The following is a 26285-nucleotide window of genomic DNA, read 5'->3' on the forward strand; positions in this document are numbered from 1 at the left end:
AAAAGTATTGCGTCATTTAGTCACCCTTTAGTTGTTCCAAACCTGTATGACTTTTCCTCTCATTTGGAGCAAAAAAGAAGATATTTTCAGTAGTTTAACTTGACTTTAATAGTATTCTTCTACATACTACACTGTAAAAAGTGATAAGTTGACTTAACTTAAAAAAATTGAGGAAATCCGTTGCCTTAAAATTAAGTAAATAATAAAAAAATAAAAAAAAGTTGTGAACTTGACAAATCAACTTATTTTTTAAAAATTATTTACTTAAAAATTAAGGCAACGGGTTTCCTCAATTTTTTTAAGTTAAGTCAACTTATCACTTCTTACAGTGTACGCATAACAATGGAGACCAGCATCTGCTTGGTTACCAACATTTTTCAAAGTATCTTCTTTTATGTTTCACAGAAGAAACAAACTCATATGAGTTTGGAACAACTTGAGGGTGAGTAAACGTTGACAGAATGTTCACTTTTGGGAATACTTTTTTTTTTGTTTAAGTAGTTAAACTTCGCAATAAGAGATGCTGCTGCCAAACTCTGCAGAGAGCAGCACAGACTCAGGCAATTCACAAACACTCTCTCTCTCCAATTACTGCATTTCATTGGCTCAAGCCTCCATTACTACTTTTTTGGAACTGGTAAGAAAATAGTTCCACACAAGAGCATTTTTAAGTGTAATAACTAATTCTGGACTGTTGAATTAAAAAAATAATGCACACCACCCTCACTCATTGTATACATTAATGTTACTTAATGCATTACGAACTAACAATGACATATTTAATAAATGAAAATTAACCAAGATACTGTTCATCGACAATAAGATACCTAATGCACTAAACGAATCTTGTTGGATATCAAAGTACATTTTATTTGATAAAAGTTTACCAGTACATTTCAAAAACAGGCTCTGTTTTGGCTTTTGCATACTGTACAATCTTCTTCCTTTTTAACAATTCAGTTTCTCACAACAAATTCAAAGAAATCATTCTTATAATTACAACCATCCTGTTTGTAATACTATACATAATAGCTTTTTTAATCTTTCTGAAATTACAGCAGTTTTGCTTCTTTCTCAGTCTTTAAATTGCTCTGTCTGAGACAAGCAGCCATGAAGTGTCTTTTATTGTTATGCTGCTGGGCGTCCCAGGAAGTGGCCTGGTATCTCCAGATGCTGAGAATACATCAGCCGTGAGTGTGTTCACTTGCGGAAGCGTTTAAACAGAGGATGGACATTCTTGCCGGCTAAAGACTTGCCACTGCGGGATGTCTGGTATTCCATGTAGACGGTATCGTCTGCACCAGACATGGAGCTCATAGTTCCCGTTCGGCGAGAAAACTATAGAAATGGTTCAAAAGAGAAGAAAAAAAAAAAAAAAGATAAATTAACAAATCATCTTGACACAAAATACAGATTAACCCAATCAAACGTCAATGCTATAAACCATAAGCTGAAAAGATCTTAGGCCATATGGATCAAGAGCTAGAAGTGCCTGGCCTGTCCTCAGTTGACCTAAACATTTGATTTTCTCACTTAGTCATTCTAAAGCTTCTGGCTTTTTCTCCTTTGTAAGATAAAAAAGGAGAAATATTGAATAAAGTCGTTTTCTATATATAATATACGAAATGGAATGGAGTCTGAGGCTGTTAAGATCAAAAACTGACATTAAAGCATAAAATGAATCCATACGACTCTTAGTGCCAGATTTACTAAACAGGGCAAATTCGCATTAGAGCGCAATTCAATAAAAAACGCAGACGCAACATTTAATTTCCATAATGACCAGTGCAAATTACCGCCTGCTTTAAGACATGCTTTTCTGGGGCGTTAAATAATGCCGCAAACACCAGTGAATTGACGAGCACAAATCTTAGTAAATCGTGTTGCATGATTCATTTAAATACTCCCCTCTCATAAATTTACCGATCGAAAGGGAAACTTCTACAAATGCATATTCAATAAGGTGAGTCGCAAAAATAACTGTCCACACCTTTCCATGGTGGGGGGGGGGAGGGGTTCTAAAGTTTTGTTTAGAACTATTAAAGAATAAAATGACAAAAACACAACTAAATAATAATAAAAAAAAAATCAAATTTAAATGACAACGGCAAACATAAGTAAAAAAATAAATAAAAAGTAATTAAAAATATCAATAAAAACTATAGAAGTAACTAAATAATACTAAAATAACACTGTAGAAGCAGAGAAGAGGAGATTTTCAGCAAACTAATTTGGTCTTTTCCTCACATATTACTTCAGAAGATAATGAATACAGCATACAAGTTACACTGACTACTTTTATGGGTTTTTTTTTTTTTTTAGTCTTGGAGCTTGACAAGTCTCAATCAGTGTTCACTTTCTCTGCACTGAAGAAAGCAGCATGACCATATTGCTAAATATCTGCTTTAATGTTCCACAGAAGAAAGTAAATGACAAATGTTTCATTTTTGGGGGACCATTCTTTTAAATCCGAACAGAGACCAGTGTTTGTCATTTCTGTGGTTAATGATCAAGATCAAAACAGCAAACAAATGAGGCGGCAGAGAGGAACAAAAATGAGTGGAGATACCTGTGGCTTCCCTCCCACGTCTCCCATCACCACTTCCTCCTCTGCGTCAAGATCTGATGCTGCCAAAACTTTCTGCAAGAGCTGCTGCTGTTCCTCACGAGAGGAAAACATCAAGTCTTCCTCCTCCATCCCAGCCAATTTTGTGATCACCTAAAAAGAAAATGAAAAAAAATGATATGTGGCAGACTGAGACTCAGTGTACCTGTTATTACCATCCAGTTTGGCCACCATTTCCAATCAGCATAATCAAATTTAGGTTCAAATGTGGTCTTGAAACCTTGAAACTGTATCCCTGGTCCACCAGGAAGCGCTGTCTCTTGGTGGAATAAGCCATTTCCTGCGTGTCCTGAGAGACGAGCGAGTAAAAGTAAGCATTGTATTCTTCCGCAACCATACCTGTGCAAAAAAGACAAGACCGGTCAGTTTTAGTTTGAAAACTTGTGTGATAATTCATCCAAAAATGTTCCATTGCAATTCCTTCAAGGGAAGTTTGCATGCGTTACTATACAACATCTAACTGGTCTGTCCACCAGATATCCCATAATGATGTTCAACGTGTTGACTTCCAATAGCTGGTTACCTTTCTTGGCTCGCAGCACTCTGCCCAGTCTCTGAGCTTCCTGACGACGAGAACCGCCGTGAGAGGAGATCTGGATCAGCACGTTTGCCTCTGGCAGGTCAAATGAAGTATCTCCTACCTGACAGAAGAAGAAAACAAGAGAAGACGGAATAAGAATGGAAGACAGCCATTGTAATGCTCCAATAATCAGCAAGCAAACCAGCAAAATAGGTCTGTAAAAATCAAAATGGCAAAATGTGAAACCAGACAAACGGAACAAATATGAGAAAACTAGGGCCAAAAACGAAAGATAGACTTGTTGCATTTCAACAACTAACACACTGAAGCCATTCAGTTAGTTTAGTAATATAATAGTATACACTGTTAATTTCCTGGAGTTAAAACTAAAGTTTTTTGGTAACACTTTACAATAAGGTGTCATTTGTTATCATTAGTTAATGTATTAACTAACATGAACAAACAATGCACTATTACACTATTTATTAACCTTTGTTAATGTTAGTTAATGAAAATACAGTTGTTCATTGTTTATTCACGTTAGTTCACAGTGCATTAATGTTAACAAACACAACTTGTGATTTTAATGCATTAGTAAATGCTGAAATTAACTAAGATTAATAAATTCTGTAGAAGTATTGTTCATTCTTAGTTTATGTTTACTAATGTCGTAAACTAATGTTAACTAATGAACCTTAAAGTGTTACCGGTTTTTTTCACTAAATGTAGTTTAATTTTAAAATGTGCTATGAAATTTTTTAAAATGTAGTTTAAAACAAATTTTGTTGATGGAATGCTGTTTCAGCTAATATTTTATAGCAGAATAAGGCAAAGGCATTTAATGAAGATAAAAGATGCAAATGAACCCATTTAAAAAGCAAATAAATAAGGTATTCTTTGTAGTTTTTGGTTTTCAAAGGCTTCTTTAGACATTTGTAAATGCATTATTATTATTTTTAAATTTATATATATATATATATATATATATATATATATATATATATATATATATATATATATATATATATATATATATATATATATATATATATATATATATATATATATATATATATATATATATAATGTCTCTATTACATACCATCTTTTGTCACCCCTACGTTGCATCCGTTTCCTATGCAGCTACTCTTATCTTATTTGAATAGCCTGACTTTTGAGGACAATCATATCAGCACACGTGCATCATGTTTCCCATTATATCATTTCCAAACATTTGCATTAAGATAGAATGTAAAGTTAATGAAGTCAAGCCAGCATCCCAGCACTCCTGAAATCAATGTCTCAATTAGACAATCATACACACAGAGAAAAAAAAGGGTTTAAAATTGTACCTTTTGGGGTACAACAGCTTGTCGCTGGAGCAGTACCCTTAAAAGGACATATTTGTACCTTTTTACCCCTGATAGGTACATATTAGTACCTTAGAGTAGTAATACATACCCATAAGGTACTGATATGTACCTATTAGGGGTATAAAAGGTACAAATATGTCCTTTTAAGGGTACTGCTCCAGCGACAAGCTGTTGTACCCCAAAAGGTACTATTTTAAACCCCTTTTTTTCTGTGTGCAGACATGAATGTTTTGAACATCTGTTGGATGTAAAATTTCTAAAAATGTACATTTCTAAAAGTTTTTCATAATTTACTTCACCACGATTTGTGGACAAAAGGGTATAATTTTGACAACATTCAGAAATGTATTGTTTAGTCTGCTAGAATTTTAAAGATACATAGTTTTATGATGTTTTAAACAGCAAGCAGAGTGTTTGTTTTGTTAAACGAGTTATGCCAAAAAAAAAAAAAAAAAAAGAAAGAAAAGAAAAGCTGGCTTTTTTTTCAGGTCACAACACATCTTATTAGACACATGAATGTTATTAGCATTTCTAAAGCACCTAAAATGCAGAACTGTATTTGTTTTCTTGAAATATGGTTGGAACGTCAAGTTCTGAAGGGAATTAAAGGGTCACAGTGTACATCGCCTCTGCTGAATTCTGTTAACTTTGCATTTACAGCAACAGCAACTTCTGACTGTGTAAAAGTAGTGTTGAGATTGAATTAAATGCTGCTTAAAATGAAAATAATTATTTACTGACACAGATTGCAGAATGTTTTATTTGTGTAAAAGAGGCTAAGAATTTAAAAGTTAAAAATGAAAAATACTAATCTACATTTTCATAGGAAAGTGAGCAAAAGTAGGCCATTTACCTTGGAGATGAAGATGGTATTGATTTTGGGATTGTGTTTAAAGTTCTGAAGGATCTGCATACGTTCTCCTTGAGATGTGGGTCCATAAATATACGGTCTGACAAGAAAGAACAAAAGAAAATGTATGTGTATGTACACTGAAAAAAATGAGTTTGCTCAACTTATTTTTGTGGGAGATTCTCAAGTTTTTGTTGTATCAACTTAAAACGACAAGTTTATCTGCTGAAGCTGGTTGCCTTAATTTTAAGTTGGCTCAACTTTCTTTCTTTCTTTTTTTTTAACAGCGTACATGTATACCAAAAATCATATATATCATCTTCTTGAGCATGTTGAAGAAAACATTTCTCATACAAGGGAGTTTGCACGCTTACATATTTGCTAAAATATAATATAATACATAACTCAAAGCATCTTTTTAGCAGAATCCCATTGTGTGTTATTATATATAAAAATGATAAAATTATATAAAGAAGCCACTGGAAGTTTGCAAACTTCACCTCTCAAACCCTCAAAGTCCTACAGAGTCACCATACAGTTTGAGATTTAGAGTATAGCTTTTCGAACACACTTTACAAGGAAAAGCCCATTCATTTTGCAAAGTTAAATGTGATTAAGAGCAAAGTAAAGCTGATTAGAGGTCGCTCCAGGGTCAGTCTCGTAGAATTGCTTTCTAGAACACCTGGACACAAACACAGGTTTGCATCATGGCCTTACAACATACAAAGTTGTGATAAGTACTCAAAAAAAGACGTTTTTGTGGATCATTTGAGCTCATGCGGTGTGTTGAGCTTTTGTGTAAGCTGTTCTTTAGCAGCTTTTAATAGGTTTATGACTTGATACTGCACATTTCTGAAATCTTTAACTTGCTTTTGAGTAGCATTAAAATGAAAAAAACAAATTTTTTTAATACAGCCCTGAAAACAACCTTAAAGGGCCCAGAAAAAAAATCATTTTCTGCATAAAGAAATTGCATTTAGCAATATTGCTTAAACTTTTCACGACGGACATAGCATGACCTCTGAGGTGATTTAAATGTTCCATTAACTGAAAAACTGCACTACCCAAGAGATTTCCATCAATAAGAAAAGCTGCTTTTACAAAAAAACTCCTGCTTGTCTGAACAGCAGATGTAATGCAAATTCTGCAACAGCCAATCTGGCAATTTAACAGTAATTAACCAAATGTTTTATGTTTGAAAGCACCTAACAAGCAGTTCATTTGTGCATAAATCAAGTCTTTTTTTCTGGTTTTCAAAAACCTTTTAACTAAAATATTCCATGCTTATAAAGCAAATTAAAGGGAAAAATACTCAGAGGCCACTGGAAAAGTGGGAAATGAATGACTATTGAACTTCACAAAGCAGTGGTGTGCACGCATACGTGAATGTGAGGGATTACTTGTTCAGGCGGATGGCATATTCTTTCAGAGCGAAGACGTTGTCGGCAAAGACGATGATCTTGTCGTTTCTCCGCTCGTGGAAGCGGATCAGGAACTGACATGCACGGAACTTGTTGGGATTCATGGTGTAGAACAGAATTCTCTTCTTTGTCTTTATGGCCACATATTCACGATAAAACTCGGGAGACATGGGACACCATACCTAGACGCACAGAGAGCGAGAGGGAAACACTGTAAGCTTAAAGCACACAAAACAACAATACATTTTTGTGTACACTCTTTACATTTTCTACAAAACCCACTGGATTACTCCACCCCTCCAATTAGCTTGATTAGTTCCATGGATTAGCTCCTCAAAAGGTTTCTCCAACAAACTCTCATCTATGAAGCTTCCATTTAATTAAAACAGCTTAAAGCGTATATGAAAGTTATTATACACACACACACACACACACACACACACGTATAAACCTTATCTATAGATTTTTTTTTAGTTTGAGTTTCTAAACATTCATTCTGATGTTAAGAGTTATAAAAGGATTTTTCTTTAGAATAATCAGATACTCTTATTTACATCTAAAACTGTATAGATATACTTCAGTTGAACTAAAAAAAAAAAAAATAGTAACTGTGAAAAAAATTACACTGAAAATAGAATTTCCACGACCTTTAATGATTTATTAATTGCCACTTTTTCCACTTCATTTCAGGACATGAAATCATTTTTTTTTCTGGAAAGTTTTCCAGGACCGTAAAAACCCTGTATACATTTAATTTATAGCCTAATCTAATTTATATATTTGGCTTACTTGACTGCAACAAAAAATGTGATAAATGCTTTGCATTGGGGCTTTTTAATATTATTTATAGAGCCTTTTTGTAAAGATGTTGTTCAGTGTACAATGAACAACGCACAAGTCAGCACATGTGGTTTTCTGCTCATGTGGCTAAAGGATCTGCTGGGCTTTTGTTTAGTAAGATCAAAAATTAGAGGCAATACTGAATAACTGTACTGTATTTTCTTTGTACGCCAGGCTTCGAAGCCTCCCGATACAATGTTTCACAATTTCATGCACCTTGTTGACCCCCTGACAAGGTTCAGACATCAACCCAAGTTCACATTATGAAATACGCATGTGAAAAGATCTTTTGTTGTCTTTTTTGTACAAAATGTTCGATTTCTTTCCTGTTACATACTGTTTCAGTAAGACCATTAATATTTCAAACCCTCACCTCAGCACACTGGACTTTAGCAATGTAACCATTGTTTTGTAGTTCCATCCAGTTCGCCTCGTAGAGCTTCGGCCCAATCAGAAAGTTTAGATCGACAATCTTATCATCCTCTCTCACTAATGTGGCAGTGAGACCCAGTTTACAGTGAGCCTGGACTATTGTCAGAACACGACGGAACATCTTTGCTGCAATACAAACACAAAACAGTCAGGAATCTGTATCGTTTTCACTTATGTTATTTGTGTTAAAATAATTATTTTCACTTGTTCTCAATAAAAGTGAAATGCTAAGCCAAGAGACGAAATTCCACCCATTTAGAAGATAGTCCTATAATAAATGTAATTTTGCTTCTCTACAATTTTCTGATTCAGATTTAAACACCTAAAAATAACGGAAAACAAACATCTGTGCTTTTTGTGAAGAACAACCTCATTGGTTCTGCTTCTGTTTACCATATTTAATGTGCATTATGCATGCGTGTTTGCTCAAATCTGAATATAAGCCTTAACTGAATCTCTTAATCATATAAAGTGATTTCGGTCTCTTCAGAAGACTAGGATTAAACCAAGTATATATTCATTCCAATAAATAATATCCATTCATATAGATTGCCTTTATAATATCTTTATGAACTTTTTGAAGTTGAATAAAATGCTGAAAAAAGTTCATTTTTAGGTGAAATATTCCTCCAAGAAAGAAGGTAAGAAAATGTCCCATTGTTAAAATGTCTGCTATTCAAAATTCAAAAACAGCAGTGATGTATTTGTAATATTTGCATACTGAATTGCGATTGGTCATCTGTCTTGAAATTACTGAAATTTCACAGTGGGTGGAGCTAACTAGTGTGAAATGAGAAAAAGAAGAATCCAAGTGACCAAAAAAAATAAATAAATAAAAATATTGCACTGATGACATGATTTCTTGCTTGATATTTTATCTTAAGTCACAGTTATGGTATGTGACACTCACACACTAAACCTACCTGGGATTGTGTGCACCTCATCTAGTATAATGAGCCCCCACTCCTGACTTTTCATCCACTCCATGACCCTCTCAGCCTCCCATGAGCGTTTGGTGGTGTGGCCCAGCATAGAATAAGTACTAATGGCCACCGAGCAGCCGATGGGTTTGTCTTTTGCATCTGAAGTGAAACGGCAGATCTGGGAGTCATCAATGGTGGACCACATCTTAAACTGAGCCTTCCACTGTTCCACTGACACAGAGGAGTTTCCCAACACCAGACAGCGTTTACGCACTGTGCAGGCAGCAGTGACACCCACCAGTGACTTTCCAGCACCTGTGGGACAGAACAGTAGAAAAACAAAAGACCTCAATGTAGATTCATTCCAATTTATCTCAATAATAACAACATTCAAAGAGCTTCTAAACCCGAGTTGCTCTGGTAATGTAGTCTTAAATTCTTTGATCTTGTACATGCTTTTCATATGCTTTGTAAACTTAAACAGTTGGTTTTCTACGGCATTAAGTTTTTAAAGCTATGTGAAATGATGTAACTAGTTAAAATACATTTTACGGAATTGCAAGAATGACTTGAGAGCACAAGAAAAAAATGGTTTAATAATTAAAAACCAATCAACAATGTCTCGTTGTGAATGATATTATAGCTGTCTTGGAGTTTCAAGACTAATTATAATAACTGTACAATTTCCAGCAATTATTAAAAAAAAGATAGTAAAAAAAAAAAAAGTAAAATTATAAAAACAAATATTTAAAAAATAAATTAAAATTAAGGAATCAATGTAACAATTATACATTCAAAATAATATATTAATTATAAATTTACTTGCATAAAATCTGTTTTAAATTTAAATTCATACCATTGTTAATTTATTTTTTTGTGTGTTTTGGGCAATGAAAATGTTGGCAGGGCAAGCACAATAATCCTTTTATGATGCAGAAATTATTCTATTTTCCTTCAAAGCACAAGGTTTTAAAGTAAAAAGAAAAAAAAAAGAAAAAGATGCCTCTTTTCATGTAACAAAATAAATAAATTGTGCATTTCTGGAACCCAGGCAATGACACAAAATGCTTTAATGCAATGAGGGCATTGATGGAAAATAGTATGAAATGACTCATTTCATATTATTTCATTACTAAATTTTATAATTAGATTTTCCAAAGCCTTGTCTGTTTAAAGGATGCACAACACCCTACAGTCCAAGACTAGGCATCAAATGCTTCTGGGAAGAAATGATTCAAACACTGTACATAAGTTAAAGAGATTATTCACCACAAGGCAGGACGATGACTCCAGATCGAGCTCTGCCATTCCCAAACATCTTCCTTAGACTCTTTTCCTGATATGGTCTCAGCACAGCAGTGGGCTTCAGGTCCATGTTGATGTCTGGGTTCACAGTGTCGTTACGGAAATCATATTCAGCCAGGAGAGGATATTCCAACTGAATGCAACGTTTCTGAAGCTCCTCTATCATTTCCTAACAAGTGCCAGCACAAATATGAAGAAAAAATTTGATTACCGTGCATGAAATCTTCACTGAATAACCATTTAAACTAAACCAAGCCTGTCAGAGGAACAGTCAGGGTAACTCACAACGAAGTAACATTCTCATTCACATACCTGACGGATCTCAAATGACACTGTTTGTGTCTCTTCCTCCTCCTCCTCCTCTTTATCCATCTGCTCATAGTAACTGAAGATGTCCTCCGGCACCTGATTTCCTGTGCGCTGCCCGTCTGCAGGCTGGGAGGTGGATGGACCGCCATTGTCCTGCTGAGACTTTGAGATCTGGACAGGACGATGGTACCAGATTAGTTTTTCTCCACTGTAAGTGTCTTAATGTTTACACCCAGACAACATGTTTTGTGCTCATACTTACTGCAGATTTGCTAGAGATGGTCTCAGTGATGAGCTCAGTCTCCTCACCCTCAGCAGACCGAAGACGACAGTCCCGAATCACTGTGTCCTGTAAGAGCCTCTGAATGACATCAGGGAACGCACTCTCCACAAAGTACCTGTTCTCAACACACACACACACACACACACATACACATACACACAAACTTAACCATCTGCACTATCAATACCATGTAGTTGTGGCACAGTCTAGTTCAGGCATCCTCAAATCTGGCCCACTCCTGCAGAGTTTAGCTCTAACCCTAATCAAACACACCTGAGCATGCTAATCAGTCTTCAAGATCATTAGAAAATCACAGGTAGGTGAGTTTGATCGGGGTTGGAGCTAAACTCTGCAGCAGATTGGCCCTCCAGGGAAAGATTTGAGGAACCCTGGTCTAGTTTTTATGAACTCATCAAACATTTGTGGCGAGTACAATTTTTAATAACAGAAATTAATACTTTTACATAGCAAGCCAATGATGCATTAAACTGATCAAATGTAACCGTAAAGACATTTACAATGTTACAAAAAAATATATATTTCAAATGAATGCTGTTCTTAACTTTCCATTTATTAAACAATCCTGAGATAAAAAAAAAAAAAAAAGTTTCCACAAAAATATTCAGCAGCAAAATCCTCCACTAAGTGTTTTATGAGCATCAAATTAGTATCTTAAAATGATTTCTGAAAGATCATATGACACTGAAGACTGAAAAATAGCATTTTATTTGTTTTTACTGTATTTCTGATCAAATAAATTCAGCCTTAGCGAGCACATGACACTCTTTTAAAAAACATTTTATAAAAATCTAAAATGAGTATCCCTAGCCAAAACAACACCCGACTTCCTCTTATCTAAATACTGCTATGCTCAAAACGCCACCAGATGTCAGAACTAACATCTAAAACATTCAACAGATCATAAGCGATATGTAATATTCAATATACAATGTGCTCATACATTACTAATTATTTAGTAAAGAAAGAGGAATCTATGTAGAACGAACTGACCTGTTGTGTTTCAGGACCAGTTTGACTTTACCGTAGCTCACTGTGCACAACTGCAGGAGAACAGAGAGAGTAAAAGAGTGGCTTTGATATATCAAAATTGTAAAAAAAAAAAAATAATAATTTAAAAATAAAAACCTTTTTACATAACATTTATGCATTTAGCTGATGCTTTTATCTAAAGCGACTTACAAATGAGAAACATGCAATTCAACAAAGAGTTGTAATACACACTTTTTTTTGAGTGTGAATGCGTAGTGTAAGTGCATTGGTTTATGAGTGTGGAGTGGTTCCCACAATCACGGCTCACACAGACTTCACTTCCAGCACACACACACCTTAATAAACTGCACAATGCCGTCTGGCACAGAGGTCTTGCTGAGTTTCTGCAGGTACTCTATGATATCAGATGTCTGCAGGCCGACGCTCACAGCAGCGTATAGAGAATAAGCCGTCAGCTTGTACTCGTGCGCATGGGTAGGTCTGCACACCGGCTCTGATATGGCCACCAGGAAGTCCTGAGCGTATTTATACACGGGAGAGAAAGCCTCTAGGAAGATGTGACCATCAGGAGCCTACAACAGTCAGACAAATACATAATGGGATAGTCGTAGCTTCTGTTGTAACTGCCTAATAAATCAAGGATCTTTAGTCTTACCACCCATAGGGGCCGGGAATTGTGGTCATTCTTGAGAAGCATCTGTTGTCTGTAGTCTTTGGCTCCATACTCATCCAGTTTAGTGCTGGATTCCTCCACCTGCTTCCCAGCAGCTGCTGGAATGGCCTCCTGAGATTCACTGCCCGTCACCTCTTCATCATCCTCTTCCTCATCATAATAACGTTTCTTGGACTTTTTATCTAAAGTGGAAAAAAAACAACCAATTAAGCGATTTTAGAAGATCTGGTTATAGTTTAAACCTTGCCTCTGAGCTCCAAAAAGAACCTGAAGACCTCGCTGGTCTGGTGTTTTTTTGCAATAGTTTAAGTTAATAGCATTTAGAAACAATATCTGGATCTACACTTTAACATAAATTTACAAAGAGTGTCTATAATGTAAATAATACACTAAATAAGAATATTCTTAAGTGCGACTGTGAATGTAATGTTTTTTGACAATTAATTTTTATTAAATGCAGTTAATTGAACGCAAGAATGATTTTTTTGATCCACGCAAGTATTTCTATGTAATTTCATCATTACTAATATTGTCAAATATGATTAAAATGTACTGCTGAATGCACTGACAAGCATTTATAGTAAACTAAAATGTCATTTCTGTTTAAACGTATGTCATACATTTTACTAAAATGTTAATTACACTATCAAAACACAAAGTTAAAATTGTAATCAAGTACTTCACATGTGCTTTAGTACGTTGTACTGAACACATCAAAATAAGTGTACTTCTTCAATAAAGCATGACAAAAGATAATTAAAATATAATGACTTTTAACTGGACATTGCAAAGTGTACTTTTACAAACAGGAGTACTTTCTTTAAGCACCCTTGAGTGCCATTTTATTTAATTACAACTATATTATCTACAAATGTTCTTTATTTGTGTGTGTATATATATATATATATATATATATATATATATGTGTATGTATAATATACAATATACACACACACACACAATACACCTTTTTAATATTCACATAGTATACTACAAGTGTAATGTAATGGCATTTCATTTTCTCAAGGGAATGGAAGAACAGGATTGAGCACTCCTGATTTAGGCAGTCTGTTTAGATTGTATACCATAGTGTTTATATATTACTTTTGAACAGAAATAAGCTCATGGTTATCTTTAAACCATTATGCCTCTGTAATGTTTTCTGCTGCATTAGTTAAACATGTTAGATAACAGCAGATCTTGTATGATCCATCAAACTTTGCTGATTAAATTGTGTTTATTTCTAAAGCATGGCATCCATCTTACCTCGATCACTCTTATCTTTCTTCCCCATGGTGTCAGCCTTAAAAAAACACTCTCCTGTTGTGAATTCAGTGGTGGTTTAATACATTTTAATATAAAAATGCAGGAGAATTGTTTAGGACGTCACTGCTGTAGCGGCCATATCCAGCACGCTCTTTCTCTACGAATAAAACGGTTGAAAAATATAAACCAACCCAGAACTCTACCGCCACCTGCCGGCTGGACGTTCACTGCCTGCTCTCAAATAACAACTGCACTATTTAACTGGCGTGAAATAAAACAACATTCACCATTTGAACTGTAATTTAGAATTTATTTCACTTCAGTACAGTCCCAAGAACAACATTAGCTGGAACAGTATAATATTTAATGACAGGACGTGTGAAAGAACAATCAAAATATATAGTTTCAAATTCAAGGTTTTAAAACTACACAATTTACCACACAAGTAACCAACAATTTAACTTTTATGATTTGTTATGAAAAGGCAACAGAGTAAAACTGACACATGACCGGTTTTATACGGCGTAATGAGCATTAAACACTGAATATCACTGTGAACAGAAACATAAGACTATGCGTATTACTCATAAAATATGAGCAGAACTTACTGATTTGAGTGTAAATCATTGGTAAACCGTTATGTAATTTGTCACATTGAATGAGGCTGGATGAGACAATTAAGCCTAATTCTCTGAACAGAAGCTCATCAAATTAGAGCAAATGATTCTTGAAACCATTCATTCATATGTAAAGCACCCCACTGAACTGAATGTGACAATGTACGTAAGAATGGTTTTACACATGATTTACTCAGAAATTTGTTCATGAACTATGTGTTTGTCTCCCGTAAGGCTGTGAGGTCGTGTTGTATGTTTGTAGCTGGTGTATAATGTACTTTTTTTTTTCTGGTGATAAAGTAAAATTTGATGTTGCTTATGTTCCAAATGACAGAAGAAAAATGACAACTAGCACCAGAGAAGAGTGTTCTACGCTCCTGCATCCGAGACGCATGCCGAGTATCTGTATGTGTAGAGTTTGTTATCTGCTCCTCCACTCAAAATCAGCTAGAAACAAAAACAGAGAAAAGAAATTGTGATATTGTGAAATATACTTCAAGTTTACTCACTGTTAAAGACCCCATGAAATGGTTTAACATACAGTTTTCTTTACTGTGTTGATGTATTTTCTATTGAAACAGGAAGTAGGTAAAGGACATATCCTTACAGCCAGAAAAAAAAGACTAACAGACTACTAGACTAATGGTTTCTATGACTATGAGTTTCTAGTACGAGTTAATGTTTTAAACAAATTTTATGGAAGAAGAGCGCCAAAACTCTACAAAACAATATTTGAAGGCCCTCATATCTAAGCTGACAAGTACCTCTGGTTGTAATAAAAACAAATAAAACTAAAAAAATGTTAGTTTAAACATTTTCTGTCTTTCATTCAAATAAAAATTGTTTAAAATGTTAACTCTTACAAGAAATAGGCTAACAACCTATTTACAGTATGCTAAATCATGCCAGAAACATGCTAGCAGTGTGCTAAATCGTCTTGAAATAAGCAGTGTGCCAAGGCTACAAGTGTGATAAAACATGCTAGAAGATAAAACACACTAGCAGTGTGTTAAATCATGATATCATGACAATTTTTTTTGAACTATTTTAAACTTTCAGTCTAGGCTTTCAAAAGCCAACATCAAAGTTTGTCTACAAACTTTACTATTTAGTTTAAATTAAAATGTTTATCACACAGAATATTAATCTCGGTGTGAACAACCGATTTGATTACTTGGCGCATTTAACAGTCCTAGTAAAACAGACAAATATTTGGATGGATTGTCATACCCCATTCTCTGTCCAGTCAACGCACAGTACTTTGTCTTCATGGGCAGCAAGATCATACAGTGGAGCTTTACAGCTGTAAAGAGGAAACCAGGACTTTTAGGGACAGACATGCGAGAACAGGATGGTTTTGGGTTATAATGTATCTGTAAGTCACACACCTCCTTGTGTCCCACAGTTTGACCACATTATCTAGAGATCCTGACACCAGCTGATGCTCGTGAGATGGAGACCACCTGACCACCGTCACCCAACCGTTATGGGACGTTAGAGACAGGAGAACTAGAGAGCCGTCTGGACAAAACGAGAGATAATGAGCAATGAAAATAACTTGGTATGAAAGGGCATCATTAAATGGGATCTCTGATAGTCACCTTTAGATCTTGGGTCCCATAGACGCACATGTCTGTCAGTGCTGCCCGAGGCCAGACGGCGACACAGTGGAGAGTATGAGACACAGTTAAAAACCTTGCTGCCCGTCTGCAATGCAAGAGCATCAGTCTGTAAATCCAACAGTCCTTAAAGGTAATGTGTGTATATTTTTCATTTCTTAAAATATATTCTCCTGATCCAACTTAATATGCAGAGACTAGTAGTAGTAAGCAGAAAACACTGCGATCAGCCCAACAGATCAACAGTGGATAAACTAATGGTGTATGATTAAGATAACTAATAAGGAACTTTCCGTTTGTCTGTCCAGCAGCAGAAAGGAAAAATTTCAGAAACAAATCTGAAAACAGTCATTATTTTAAGCTTGGTGACATTAGTGGTACAAAAACTACACACTTCACTAGTCCAGAACTCCCACCCATCACAATAATTATAATCATTATACTTTTATTTTTATATATAATAATTAGTATTATTATTATTTATAAAAAAAGTTTTAAAAAAATCAATAAAGAAATCAATAAGCAAACTATTGTTCATAAATATTATTTATAAATCATTTATAAAACTACATGTAACTTTAACATTTATAAATTGTTATTTAGAAACAACAATAATAAAAATTATTATTATAAGTAGTTCATAAATAAATTAAACATTTTATTATGCTCTCCTGTCCACATCTGTGACACAATGCAGACACTAGAGAACTGAAAAATGCAATAATATTTTCTTAGAAAAAAAAAGGAAATCATTTTCAAACAAAAACAAATGGACGTAATGAGTCTATTACTATATTTCTATGATGAACTAGTGTCACTCACTATTGTACTCTTCTGTCCACCAGTCTCTGCATCCCATAGACGGATGGTGTGATCCCATGATGCACTGCACAGCTCCTCAGCGTCCATCCAGAGCACAGAGGACACTGCCTCATTATGACCAGAGAAAGTCATGAGGGGAGTCTAGAGCAGAATAACAAGAATTTATAAAACTGCAAAGCATCAACTAATAACAAGAGTCCTTGTGTCAAGAACATGCATAGATACTGACCCGCGTGAGCCCCATCTGCTCTGTTTTCTGTTTTTTGCGTGGCCTATTGGGTTCCTCCATCTCATCCTCTTCCTCTGTTGGCACTGAAGACAACAATAATACAAGTCAGCTTTTTTTCTAAAAGAATTACTTGACATCATTTCGTTGTTTTCTTTTTTGAAGGTGGATGTTTGTCTTGTCTTTCTTAATTAAACATCTCATTGAACGTTCTAAAAGAAAACATACCTGCTGACCATATCTTAAGCATTTTGTCCCATGAGCCACTGCAAAACTGAAGAGAAAACAAAACATGAGACACACATACAGTGTCTAGCAAACTAAATGTATGGTGTTGTTTTTTGGTTAACATTAGAAAAGTCAAACAGACTGAAAGAGTAGCAAACACACAAACCTTTGTCCTAGTAGGGTCGACAGCAACTGTGTCTACACTTCCTGCGTGTCCACGGCAACAGTGTCGGGCCTTCACTTTGTTCCGTTCGGAATTCCACTCCCATAATATAATTGTTTGATCCAAAGATGCGGTCAGGAGCAGAGAGCTCAGACCATCTAGAAGCCACAGAACCATCAAACAGAAAAAGAAATAACAAATTCAGAAACCTCATGCATCGTTAGCTCTCAGATTCACACAAATTACATTAGGCAATAGGCATCTCATACTGAAAAGATTCTAACCTCTCTTCACCCAGGCTACATCCTTCACAACATCGCTGTGTCCAGCCACAGTCATCACAGCCTTCCCTTCCATAGACCAAATCCGTGCAGTCTTATCATAAGAGCCTGTGAGGATCCTGGGATTCGGGCAGAGGATAGAATTTTATATATCAGCCACAAAACTGTCCAAGCAAATTGATTTTGACTTCTGTTTAGTTTTGCATGAAACACACCATTCAGAATCTGCCTCCACCGAGCTGATCCAGTCATCGTGCATGATACACTCCTCCGGCTGCGGGGCTGTGAACTTCTCAACATATTCTATTTCCACCACTTCTTCCTGTAAACACACACATACAACACACATGAGCATTTAACCAAACTGCAAATATATTTTATAAGTTGTTTCAATTTCATTGCAGTTAACTGTTAAACACAGCTTGAAAAACGCTTAAAAAAAAAAAAAAAAAAAAGACAATTGCTGATATGTTTTTGAAGCGTAAAAAATTTGGTTGCGTTTAATTTCAATGGATGGATAAATGATAAGAAAATATTAAAACAGTAACATTGTAGAATAATACTACAATTAAAAAAAAAAAAAAATTTTTTATTTGTTCCTGTGATGCAAAGCTGAATTTTCTGCAGCCATTACGTCAGTCTCACATGATCCTTCAGAAATCATTCTAATATGCCAATTTAATGCTCAACAAACATTTATTTTATTATCATCAACATTGAAAACATCTGTTCTTCTGCTTAACATTTCTATTTAAAAAAAAAAAAAAAATCCAGGATTTTCCAGGAATAAACAGTATTTATTTACAAAATAAAAATAGGTTTAAACAACACAAGGGCAAGTAAACGATGACAGAATTGACATTTTTGGCTGAACGATCCCTGTAAGTTTTGTCTCAAATAGTCTGACTGAAATGGTATGTTACTGTCAAGCGGTCCGATTAGAGCTTGTCATTTTGTGAGCAAAATACATATCACAGAGTCAGTGAACAGACTGTAGGCAGTCCATAAATGTGTGCTGGTGAGACTGCATATGCATTGCCTTACCGTTGAGATGTTCTCTATCTCCATGTGATTGGCCAGTGAAGTGCGGAGAAACTGACCTTGAACCAGGAAATCAAACTCAACATGTTTGTGTCCATCTGTAAAAAGAGACTGAGAAATGAGTGATGTGAATCTAATTAAATGACAAATAGAAGGAAAACATAATCAAGCACTGCAGCTTCAAAAGTCTGAATCTGGGGCTGTATTACAGACACATCCTAACTTAAAATCCCAACCCATCCAATATGTTTAGTGACCATGGTAACTTCATTGAGGAAATGAGAAAGTCAAGAATTAAGATAGGACGTTTCTGTATACTTATTGTGAGATTCTACACAATGTTTTGAAAATTATTTTTAGTCAGTGATATAGTAAGCAAGTATACCACAACATAACTAGGTGAAAACACGTGATCAAAAAGAATGAATGGAAAACAAGCTGACCATTCTTAGCTTCCAGCAGTTTGTTGATAACACCACTGAGGTCCGCCACCTCCGAGGCAGCAGGGATGGAGAACGGAACATCATCTATCAGATACCTACAGAGAAGAGCATCTCACATCTCGTACAAACACATCCTACATCTACATATCTTTAAAAAACTGGTAAATACCCACAATTTTGAGCACAGCTAATAAAGAAACGAATTTCACTATATAAACACTATGAATGCTACTAAGCAAAATCAGCTGGATATCTCATATCTAGCTAAGCTAAACGTTTCAGCTGTTTGTATTATGCACACCAAATATACTCACTTTTTGTTTTCGGTGAAAAACCGGGCCTGTACCTGCGACATTTTATCTTATTAGACTGTAACTGTTTAGAAAACGCATCTGATCACTGGCGAACTTCACTCTGTATGGAGCCACTTTGCCACCATGTGGTTCCCGATGCGTGCGGATGAAGACATGACAGTCGATCACAGAGCAATCGATGGTCGACAAACGCGTTTGCAACTGTTGATGTCTGAGTTGAGTTACATACATTTAAAATATAAAGCGACTTGGATTTCCAGTAAGAAGACGGTATAAATGTTGTAAAGTATGATTGTTGCAATGCAAACCCGTTTTAAAATAACGAGATGCTGGACAATGGAAAGGTTCTAGAGTTAGAAAAGAGATCACAATGTCTAAGTGAGACAGATTTACCAAAAGCCACAGCCCAAAACACTTTCACCTAACAAGAGACTACATTTTACATAAAGAAGATGAAACATATTTTAAGGGTCATTAAGATATTTTCAATGAAACAAAGTACAATCCAGTCCCAAAACAGTTGTGTTTTGTTGTTGTTGTTTCATTTCATTCTCAGTACCCATATAATATGTAATTATTAAAATATGTAATAAAATGTAATATATTTTGAAAATAATGTCACAATTCATGTCGCACATATGCACTGGTTTCCATGTTTTATGTGGACGTGCCATAGACGTAATGGTGTTGATACTGTTCAAACTGTATTTTCTATCCCCTAACCCTAAACCTACCCAACACAGAAAACGTACTGCATTTTTAGATTTTAAAAAAATGTCATTCTGTATTATTTTTAATCTTGATGCCTCATAGGGACCAAAAAAAAAAAAGTCCCCATAAGGTATTCCTATCCTTGTGGGGATATTTGGACCCCATAATGAAGGCAATACCAGGTACACACACGTATACTGTATAATATAAAATAATAAAAATTAATTTTACAATATATTTAAAAGTGGGCCAAGCCAAAAATAGCTAAATATTTTGCTTACAATATTTTGTCCATTTACAATTTTAACCACTAATTACTGGTCACTTCTTGGTTGTCTTTGCAGTGAAAAAAGTCTGATCATTCCTCTAGATAATTTTTCAGTTGTGGGAAGCAAGCCATTTTGCAATATACTCTTATATTCCAAAGAATTAACTGACTTCTCACAGTGAAGCAGCTCACAAGTACCAGCAGGTGAAAAGGCTCCCCATCATGACGCATCTTCCCCCATGCTTCACTGTGGTAGAGATGCATTTATTATTGTATTTCTCACCAGACCTTCAAAGGCACTACTCTGGTGCATCACCATGCAGCTCATGTTTTATCGCGATTCATTACTCCACACAATTCTGCTGAACCACTCTGAAACAAACTTCCCATATTCTGTCAAAAAAAAGAGTGCATTTGGTCCTAAAATACATACAAAATTAGAAAAATATAATTTCTTTTGATTTTGGGGTGAAATGGGACCCGGGCATGCTCTGCCAGGTTTTGTGATTGCCCTCATGCTCTTATAGATGACGACAATTTTTTCATATTTAACTCTATTGTTATTTTCTCTAAGGAAGAAAATAACATCAAACCAAATTATGTGGTATATATGTGAAAATGTGTATATATCTTGAGCTATAAAAGAGCAACGTCTGAGTAATAACATTTCCTTTTGAGAAGAAGCTAGTATTTTGAATATTAGTGTCACGGGACGTGGTTGTAGTAATAGCACACGACGAAGACGTAAACTTAAAGATTCTTTAATTCCAACTTGTAATCCATTTCATAAACATCAAACCAGGACAAAGACTTTAAGGGAGAACTGAGGACTTATAAGATAGAACCAAACAAAGGGAACTAATGAGATGATTAATACAACACAGGTGAACACAATGAAGGTGATTAACTAATAATGAGAACAGGAAAACCAAACCAAATAAGGGCAAACAGGAACTAAACAGGAACATACACGTGACAATTAGACTAGACCAAGGGTGTCAAACTCAGTTCCTGGAGGGCCACAGCCCTGCACAGTTTAGATGCAACCCTAATTAAACACACCTGATCCAGCTAATCAAGTCATTAAGGCTTATTTGAAAACTACACAGTATGAGAGTTTGAGTAGAGTTGGAACTAAACACTGCAGGGCTGTGGCCCTCCAGGAACTGAGTTTGACACCCCTGAACTAGACAGAATTTTTTTTTTTTAACTTCTGTCACTAGAAATTGAATGCATAGTTCAATAAATTGTGCAAGAACAGAGGAACTTTGTTCTGTTTTCCTGTTTTCTTTTCAAGTATGTGATGTTTTATCAGCCAGTAGCAGTTAAGCATATCAAACTTTGTTTTTTATATAGCCATGTCCTTCTAATTCACTGTTCCCAATGAACAGCAATATTTCATGTTTTCGCACAACAACATCACATCCCTTTATCCAGAGATCCTTGACAAACATGTGCCAAGCAGTCTGATCAACACCCATCAAGCTGACAGCCGACATAGTAACTTTGCATTGTTTAGGTCACGTCGTCCCAGCAAGCCGAGGGGTCAAGGCTGTGTCTGCTGTGGGTCCGCAGCTGCGAGAGGCCTCTCCGCTTTTCCCAAGACCCTCCGCTGTTGCCGACCTGCCTGGGGACACCATGCAACTCTCCTGAGTCCGCTCCCTTGGCAGTGAGCACCCGTGGGAGGCAGGACGAGAGATAACGTACCGCTTGAAGATCCCCACATTACCTCACCAGATAAGGCAGAGGGAGGGGATGGAGCCGAGCGGGGTGGACATTGGGCCTTTGGGTGGAGGAGAGGGCCGAACCCCTTCAAGCATTTCGAAGGAGACGCTCAAATGCTGTCATTTACACACTGGTGTGGTGGTCTCGCCGGTGGTTCTCATGGCAGAGCGAGCGCTGGAAGAGGATGTGGCACAGGAGAGGAGGGAGATGGGAGGAAAGAGTGTGCGGGCACAGAGATGGACACAACCATGCATGAAACAGGCAACACATCGAGAGCCAAAGAAGTGGGTGAGTGAAGGAAGAAGTGGTTTGGATTTAAAATGTTTGGTTATAAAGAGTAATGAGATGAGTTGTGCATCAAAAGTGAATATCGTGGCTTTTCACATATTGTGATTGTATGTTTTCAAAATTAGTCCCAAATTAGTTCAACTGAATTGATTTTTTATATTAATAGATAACTATTATTATAAATAAATATTAACAATAATAAATATAAATTATAAATAATGTTAGTAAATTAATTAATAATTCTACAGCTATTAAAAATACTTCAAATTTTTGTAACTTTTCGTTTGAGTTTTTTGCTGTTAATATAATTTATAATAAAAAACAAAAAAGTCTGTATTACAATGAAAAAGGCAGAATAGAAGCTTTTTCATTAGTGGTGTCTTTTGAACCTCATTTAAAAGATTTCCAAACCACTTTATATTAAGTATATTTAAATACCATTTAAATAACATTTAAATGGATAATTTTATACTCTAAAAACAGTGTGGAAACAATTTTTCACTCAGAAATTGCTAGTAAATTTCAAATAAACAGCGAACACATTGAATTAAGCATGACATTTTGAAATTTTCAATGCACTTATTGTGTAGATAAAGGTATTTACATTGTAGGCCTACTTGTATTTAAAAAATACATGCACATAACTATGGCTGTAATTAAAGTAAATTGGGTACCACTAAACCTAACCTTAACCCATGTAGTTACTTTATTCTACCAGTACTTTCTTGGATAATACTATAAGTACATGTACTTTTTTGATATAACCAGCAGTTTGATACAACTAGTAACTGAAGATGCCTAATGGAAAGTGGGACCCACCTTTAAAAACTCACAAAACATGGTAAGAAGTTTTCGCTCATTCCTTTTTTATCGTGTTAGGTAAGGTCTGGACCGACAACTCCATCCAGGCCATGTAAGACCCAAAACTCTCCTGAGAATGCAGCGAGAGAGAGGAGTCGTGTTCGGAACCTTAGACAAGCCTTCCACAGCCTGCAGGCTGCTTTACCCTCCGTCCCTCCAGACACAAAACTCTCCAAACTGGACGTCCTGGTCCTGGCCACCAACTATATCGCCCACCTGACCGAAACCCTGGACCAGGGTGGGATTTTGGGGGACCATACCGTCCTGCAGAGAGCAGAGTACCTGCATCCTGTGAAGGTGAAAGTTGATTAATATTAGGCCAGTATGTAATGGAGAACACTGTCAGAAATGGATATATAGTGCTATATCTCTTTAAAGTTTTACATTATTGAAACATTATTCTAGGTTTTTTAAGGATTCAGTATCTTCAGATCAAAGTGATGGACTTGTGTCTTCTTTACCAGAAATGGCCCATGCGTTCTCTTCTGTACTGTGGGAACATAGGAGAGCGACTGGCAGGAGCACAGATCAATCAGGAGGCATCGTGTCCAGGTGAAAGCAGACTAAAGGACTGAGAAGATTTTGAGATACTCACCATTTGTTAGAAAACACTGATGCATCTGAGTACTTTTTTTAATAAATATAATCAATTTTTTAGTTGTCTTGACCACACAAATACTACATATTACCACATAATTTTCCTTTTATTTTGATTAAACACTAGTATATAGTTGTGTTTATATATTATTCCACATTTATACTGTAGTTGGTTGTGAGAGAAATTATGCCACATTATGTCAATAGATGTTAACCTGTATTATTGAACCACAAAATACATATGTGGGTCAAAAACACATAACATCCACTTTGAATATATATACACACACACACACACACACACACACACACACACACATACACACACATTAAGTGGTCTATTCATTTGCATTCCAGAAATTCCTTAATGAAGTAAAATAATTTTTTCACAATTTGTTTGCTATTATTATTAAAAAGTTTTAATAAAAATAATATTAGAAATTATAATATAAGTACAAAAAATATTTAAAGAGAATATGCATGTAAAAAAAAAAACCGCTGTAAAACTCATTATATTAAAAAAATACAAATACTCAGAAATTTTATATTATTTAAAATTTTAGGTAATACTTCAAGTAAATAATTTAGGTCATGGTATATTTGGGATTTTGACCCACAAATATGCTTTCTAGTTGTAGAACTAACTTTTAATTTAGAATATTCCTTCATGTTCTTTTAGAGCATAACTAAATTAACGGGTCACTTTATCTCTGCAGGCTGTCTGTATCTTGAGTGTTTGGGTTTAATATGCATGTTTTGCTCTTGATAGTAATAAAATGAATGTCTTGATTAGTGGGAAGGGAGGATTGTTACAGGGAACACTTGGCAACCACACATGAGTGGAGAACCCCCATGTCCTCTCAATCATGGGTAGCTTAGCAGAGCCGCACTAAAAACACAACTTTTCTTATTTATTTAACTGCACAAATCCCAAATCATTCAAAATTATTAGAGGCAATAAAAACTAATACAAGAATAATTTCCCTTGAAACACAAAAACCTTACTTTAAGAATGAGGATGTTGGCTACTGCCATATTTAGTGCCATATTAGCATTCAACATGCATGTCTGTAAGATTTTTCTGTTGAGCATGAAAATGAGTGACATGGTCTTAATTCTCGCAATGCACACGATTCTCACACTTGACTGAAATTATGTTTCTCATTATCTTAAAAACATTTGGGTCTAATGCTTGAAATTCATAGGACCATCTTTAACACTGTTTAACCCATGCATGAATAGTTCAATCCCAAATGAGAAAAACATCATGTTTTAGTACAAGAATAAAATGATTCTTTTATCAAAATAATGTGTTTTGAGAGACTTCATTGCTGTAGACGATAGCAGAAAATATTCCAGAGGGACTTCACCACTATCATTAGTCATTTTGAATTTACATTGTTAATTCACAGTTACATAAATAAACAGTTTCATGTAGAGGTCAAAGGTCATCATCTATGTCAATCATCAAAGCCAAAGCCTGACTTAACAATCACCTGGATATAAATGACCGTGGACTTTATTTAATAACGAACTTATTTCTCATCACTTGAGATCTAGATTTTGTATTTTACTTGTATTATGCTTTGCTGCTTGCATAAGGTATTTTACAAAATAAATGCCCTTTCTAGAAAGACACCGGTTCAAACATGTCAACCACCATAAACGTGACTAAACGTGTGTTGTGTTGTGTTTGTGTGGTGAGCAACACGACCATCCTCGGTTATTCATATCCAGAGCTCCAGAACTTTGCAAAACATGGGCTCCCATCCATAAGAAATGGTCAAGGCTAAGTCCATAAATCTGTCTAAGTTCCTGATAAAACCTTTTTCTCATGTTAATAGCCAAAATGGACCAGAGAGAACTGCGCTACTAAGGCAAGGGTTACGGAGCCAGAGAACAAGGGCAGACGTTTGCTGCGTTAAGAATCTCTGCCACCGCAACTCATTCTCACCATTTAAGGAGTCCTCTCACCAAGTAACATTAAGCTGAAGATGAATGGATCTGCTTTTAATGATAATGCTGAATACTGTTATTAATTGAGGATATGCTGGGATCTATGGGATAAACATGTCAACACTTACAAAATAAAGGCTCCAAGTGTCAGCCTGACACAATATTAGCACCTATTTAAGTTGCATGAAAAGCATTCTAGTGACTTTTTAAAATCGTCTATGTACAAATTCTGCCATTTATAATGAAACATCAAGAACTTCTTTTAATATCTAAAGAACCATATAAATCAGTGG

At 35.4% G+C, this 26285-nt stretch overlaps 3 protein-coding genes across 3 annotated transcripts; 1 reads left to right on the plus strand and 2 right to left on the minus strand.

Moving 5' to 3' along the window:
- Positions 1-846: 846 nt before the first annotated feature.
- Positions 847-13996, minus strand: ercc3 (excision repair cross-complementation group 3). The gene is made up of 15 exons (XM_058779089.1): positions 13833-13996; positions 12549-12748; positions 12229-12465; positions 11894-11943; positions 10862-10997; positions 10603-10770; positions 10255-10459; positions 8986-9300; positions 8004-8188; positions 6770-6972; positions 5373-5469; positions 3150-3267; positions 2847-2965; positions 2570-2719; positions 847-1338 (listed from the first exon to the last, which is right to left on the minus strand). Exons 1-15 carry the CDS (start codon positions 13858-13860, stop codon positions 1201-1203), a joined length of 2349 nt encoding a protein of 782 aa, XP_058635072.1. The 5' UTR covers positions 13861-13996; the 3' UTR covers positions 847-1200.
- A 131-nt stretch (positions 13997-14127) lies between these two features.
- On the minus strand, positions 14128-19769 carry wdr12 (WD repeat domain 12). Its single transcript, XM_058779090.1, has 13 exons — positions 19587-19769; positions 19273-19367; positions 18833-18927; positions 18004-18110; positions 17792-17907; positions 17511-17665; positions 17345-17390; positions 17120-17202; positions 16891-17031; positions 16051-16156; positions 15838-15970; positions 15680-15752; positions 14128-14896 (listed from the first exon to the last, which is right to left on the minus strand). Exons 1-13 carry the CDS (start codon positions 19625-19627, stop codon positions 14819-14821), a joined length of 1269 nt encoding a protein of 422 aa, XP_058635073.1. The 5' UTR covers positions 19628-19769; the 3' UTR covers positions 14128-14818.
- Positions 19770-22131: 2362 nt separating this feature from the next.
- On the plus strand, positions 22132-24351 carry tcf23 (transcription factor 23). Its single transcript, XM_058779091.1, has 3 exons — positions 22132-22578; positions 23458-23736; positions 23904-24351. Exons 1-3 carry the CDS (start codon positions 22321-22323, stop codon positions 24012-24014), a joined length of 648 nt encoding a protein of 215 aa, XP_058635074.1. The 5' UTR covers positions 22132-22320; the 3' UTR covers positions 24015-24351.
- Positions 24352-26285: the final 1934 nt, after the last annotated feature.

Source organism: Onychostoma macrolepis, chromosome 06, assembly GCF_012432095.1.
Source record: "Onychostoma macrolepis isolate SWU-2019 chromosome 06, ASM1243209v1, whole genome shotgun sequence".
In the NCBI taxonomy this organism is placed as follows: domain Eukaryota; kingdom Metazoa; phylum Chordata; class Actinopteri; order Cypriniformes; family Cyprinidae; genus Onychostoma; species Onychostoma macrolepis.

Bases quoted from the DNA above. Each gene is read 5' to 3' on its own strand.
- ercc3 (XM_058779089.1), bottom strand. From the start codon at position 13,860: ATGGGGAAGAAAGATAAGAGTGATCGAG. The intron at 12,749-13,832 runs GTAAGATGGATG...TTTCCACTTTAG, and splicing joins GAAAGATAAGAGTGATCGAG to ATAAAAAGTCCAAGAAACGT. The intron at 10,460-10,602 runs GTATGTGAATGA...GGCACTTGTTAG, and splicing joins TGTCATTTGAGATCCGTCAG to GAAATGATAGAGGAGCTTCA.
- wdr12 (XM_058779090.1), bottom strand. From the start codon at position 19,627: ATGTCGCAGGTACAGGCCCGGTTTTTCACCGAAAACAAAAA. The intron at 17,203-17,344 runs GTATGTTTTCTT...TGTTGTCTTCAG, and splicing joins GCTTAAGATATGGTCAGCAG to TGCCAACAGAGGAAGAGGAT. The intron at 14,897-15,679 runs GTATGACAATCC...TTTTGTTTCTAG, and splicing joins TTGACTGGACAGAGAATGGG to CTGATTTTGAGTGGAGGAGC.
- tcf23 (XM_058779091.1), top strand. From the start codon at position 22,321: ATGGAGCCGAGCGGGGTGGACATTGGGCCTTTGGGTGGAGGAGAGGGC. The intron at 22,579-23,457 runs GTGAGTGAAGGA...TTATCGTGTTAG, and splicing joins ATCGAGAGCCAAAGAAGTGG to GTAAGGTCTGGACCGACAAC. The intron at 23,737-23,903 runs GTGAAAGTTGAT...CTTCTTTACCAG, and splicing joins AGTACCTGCATCCTGTGAAG to AAATGGCCCATGCGTTCTCT.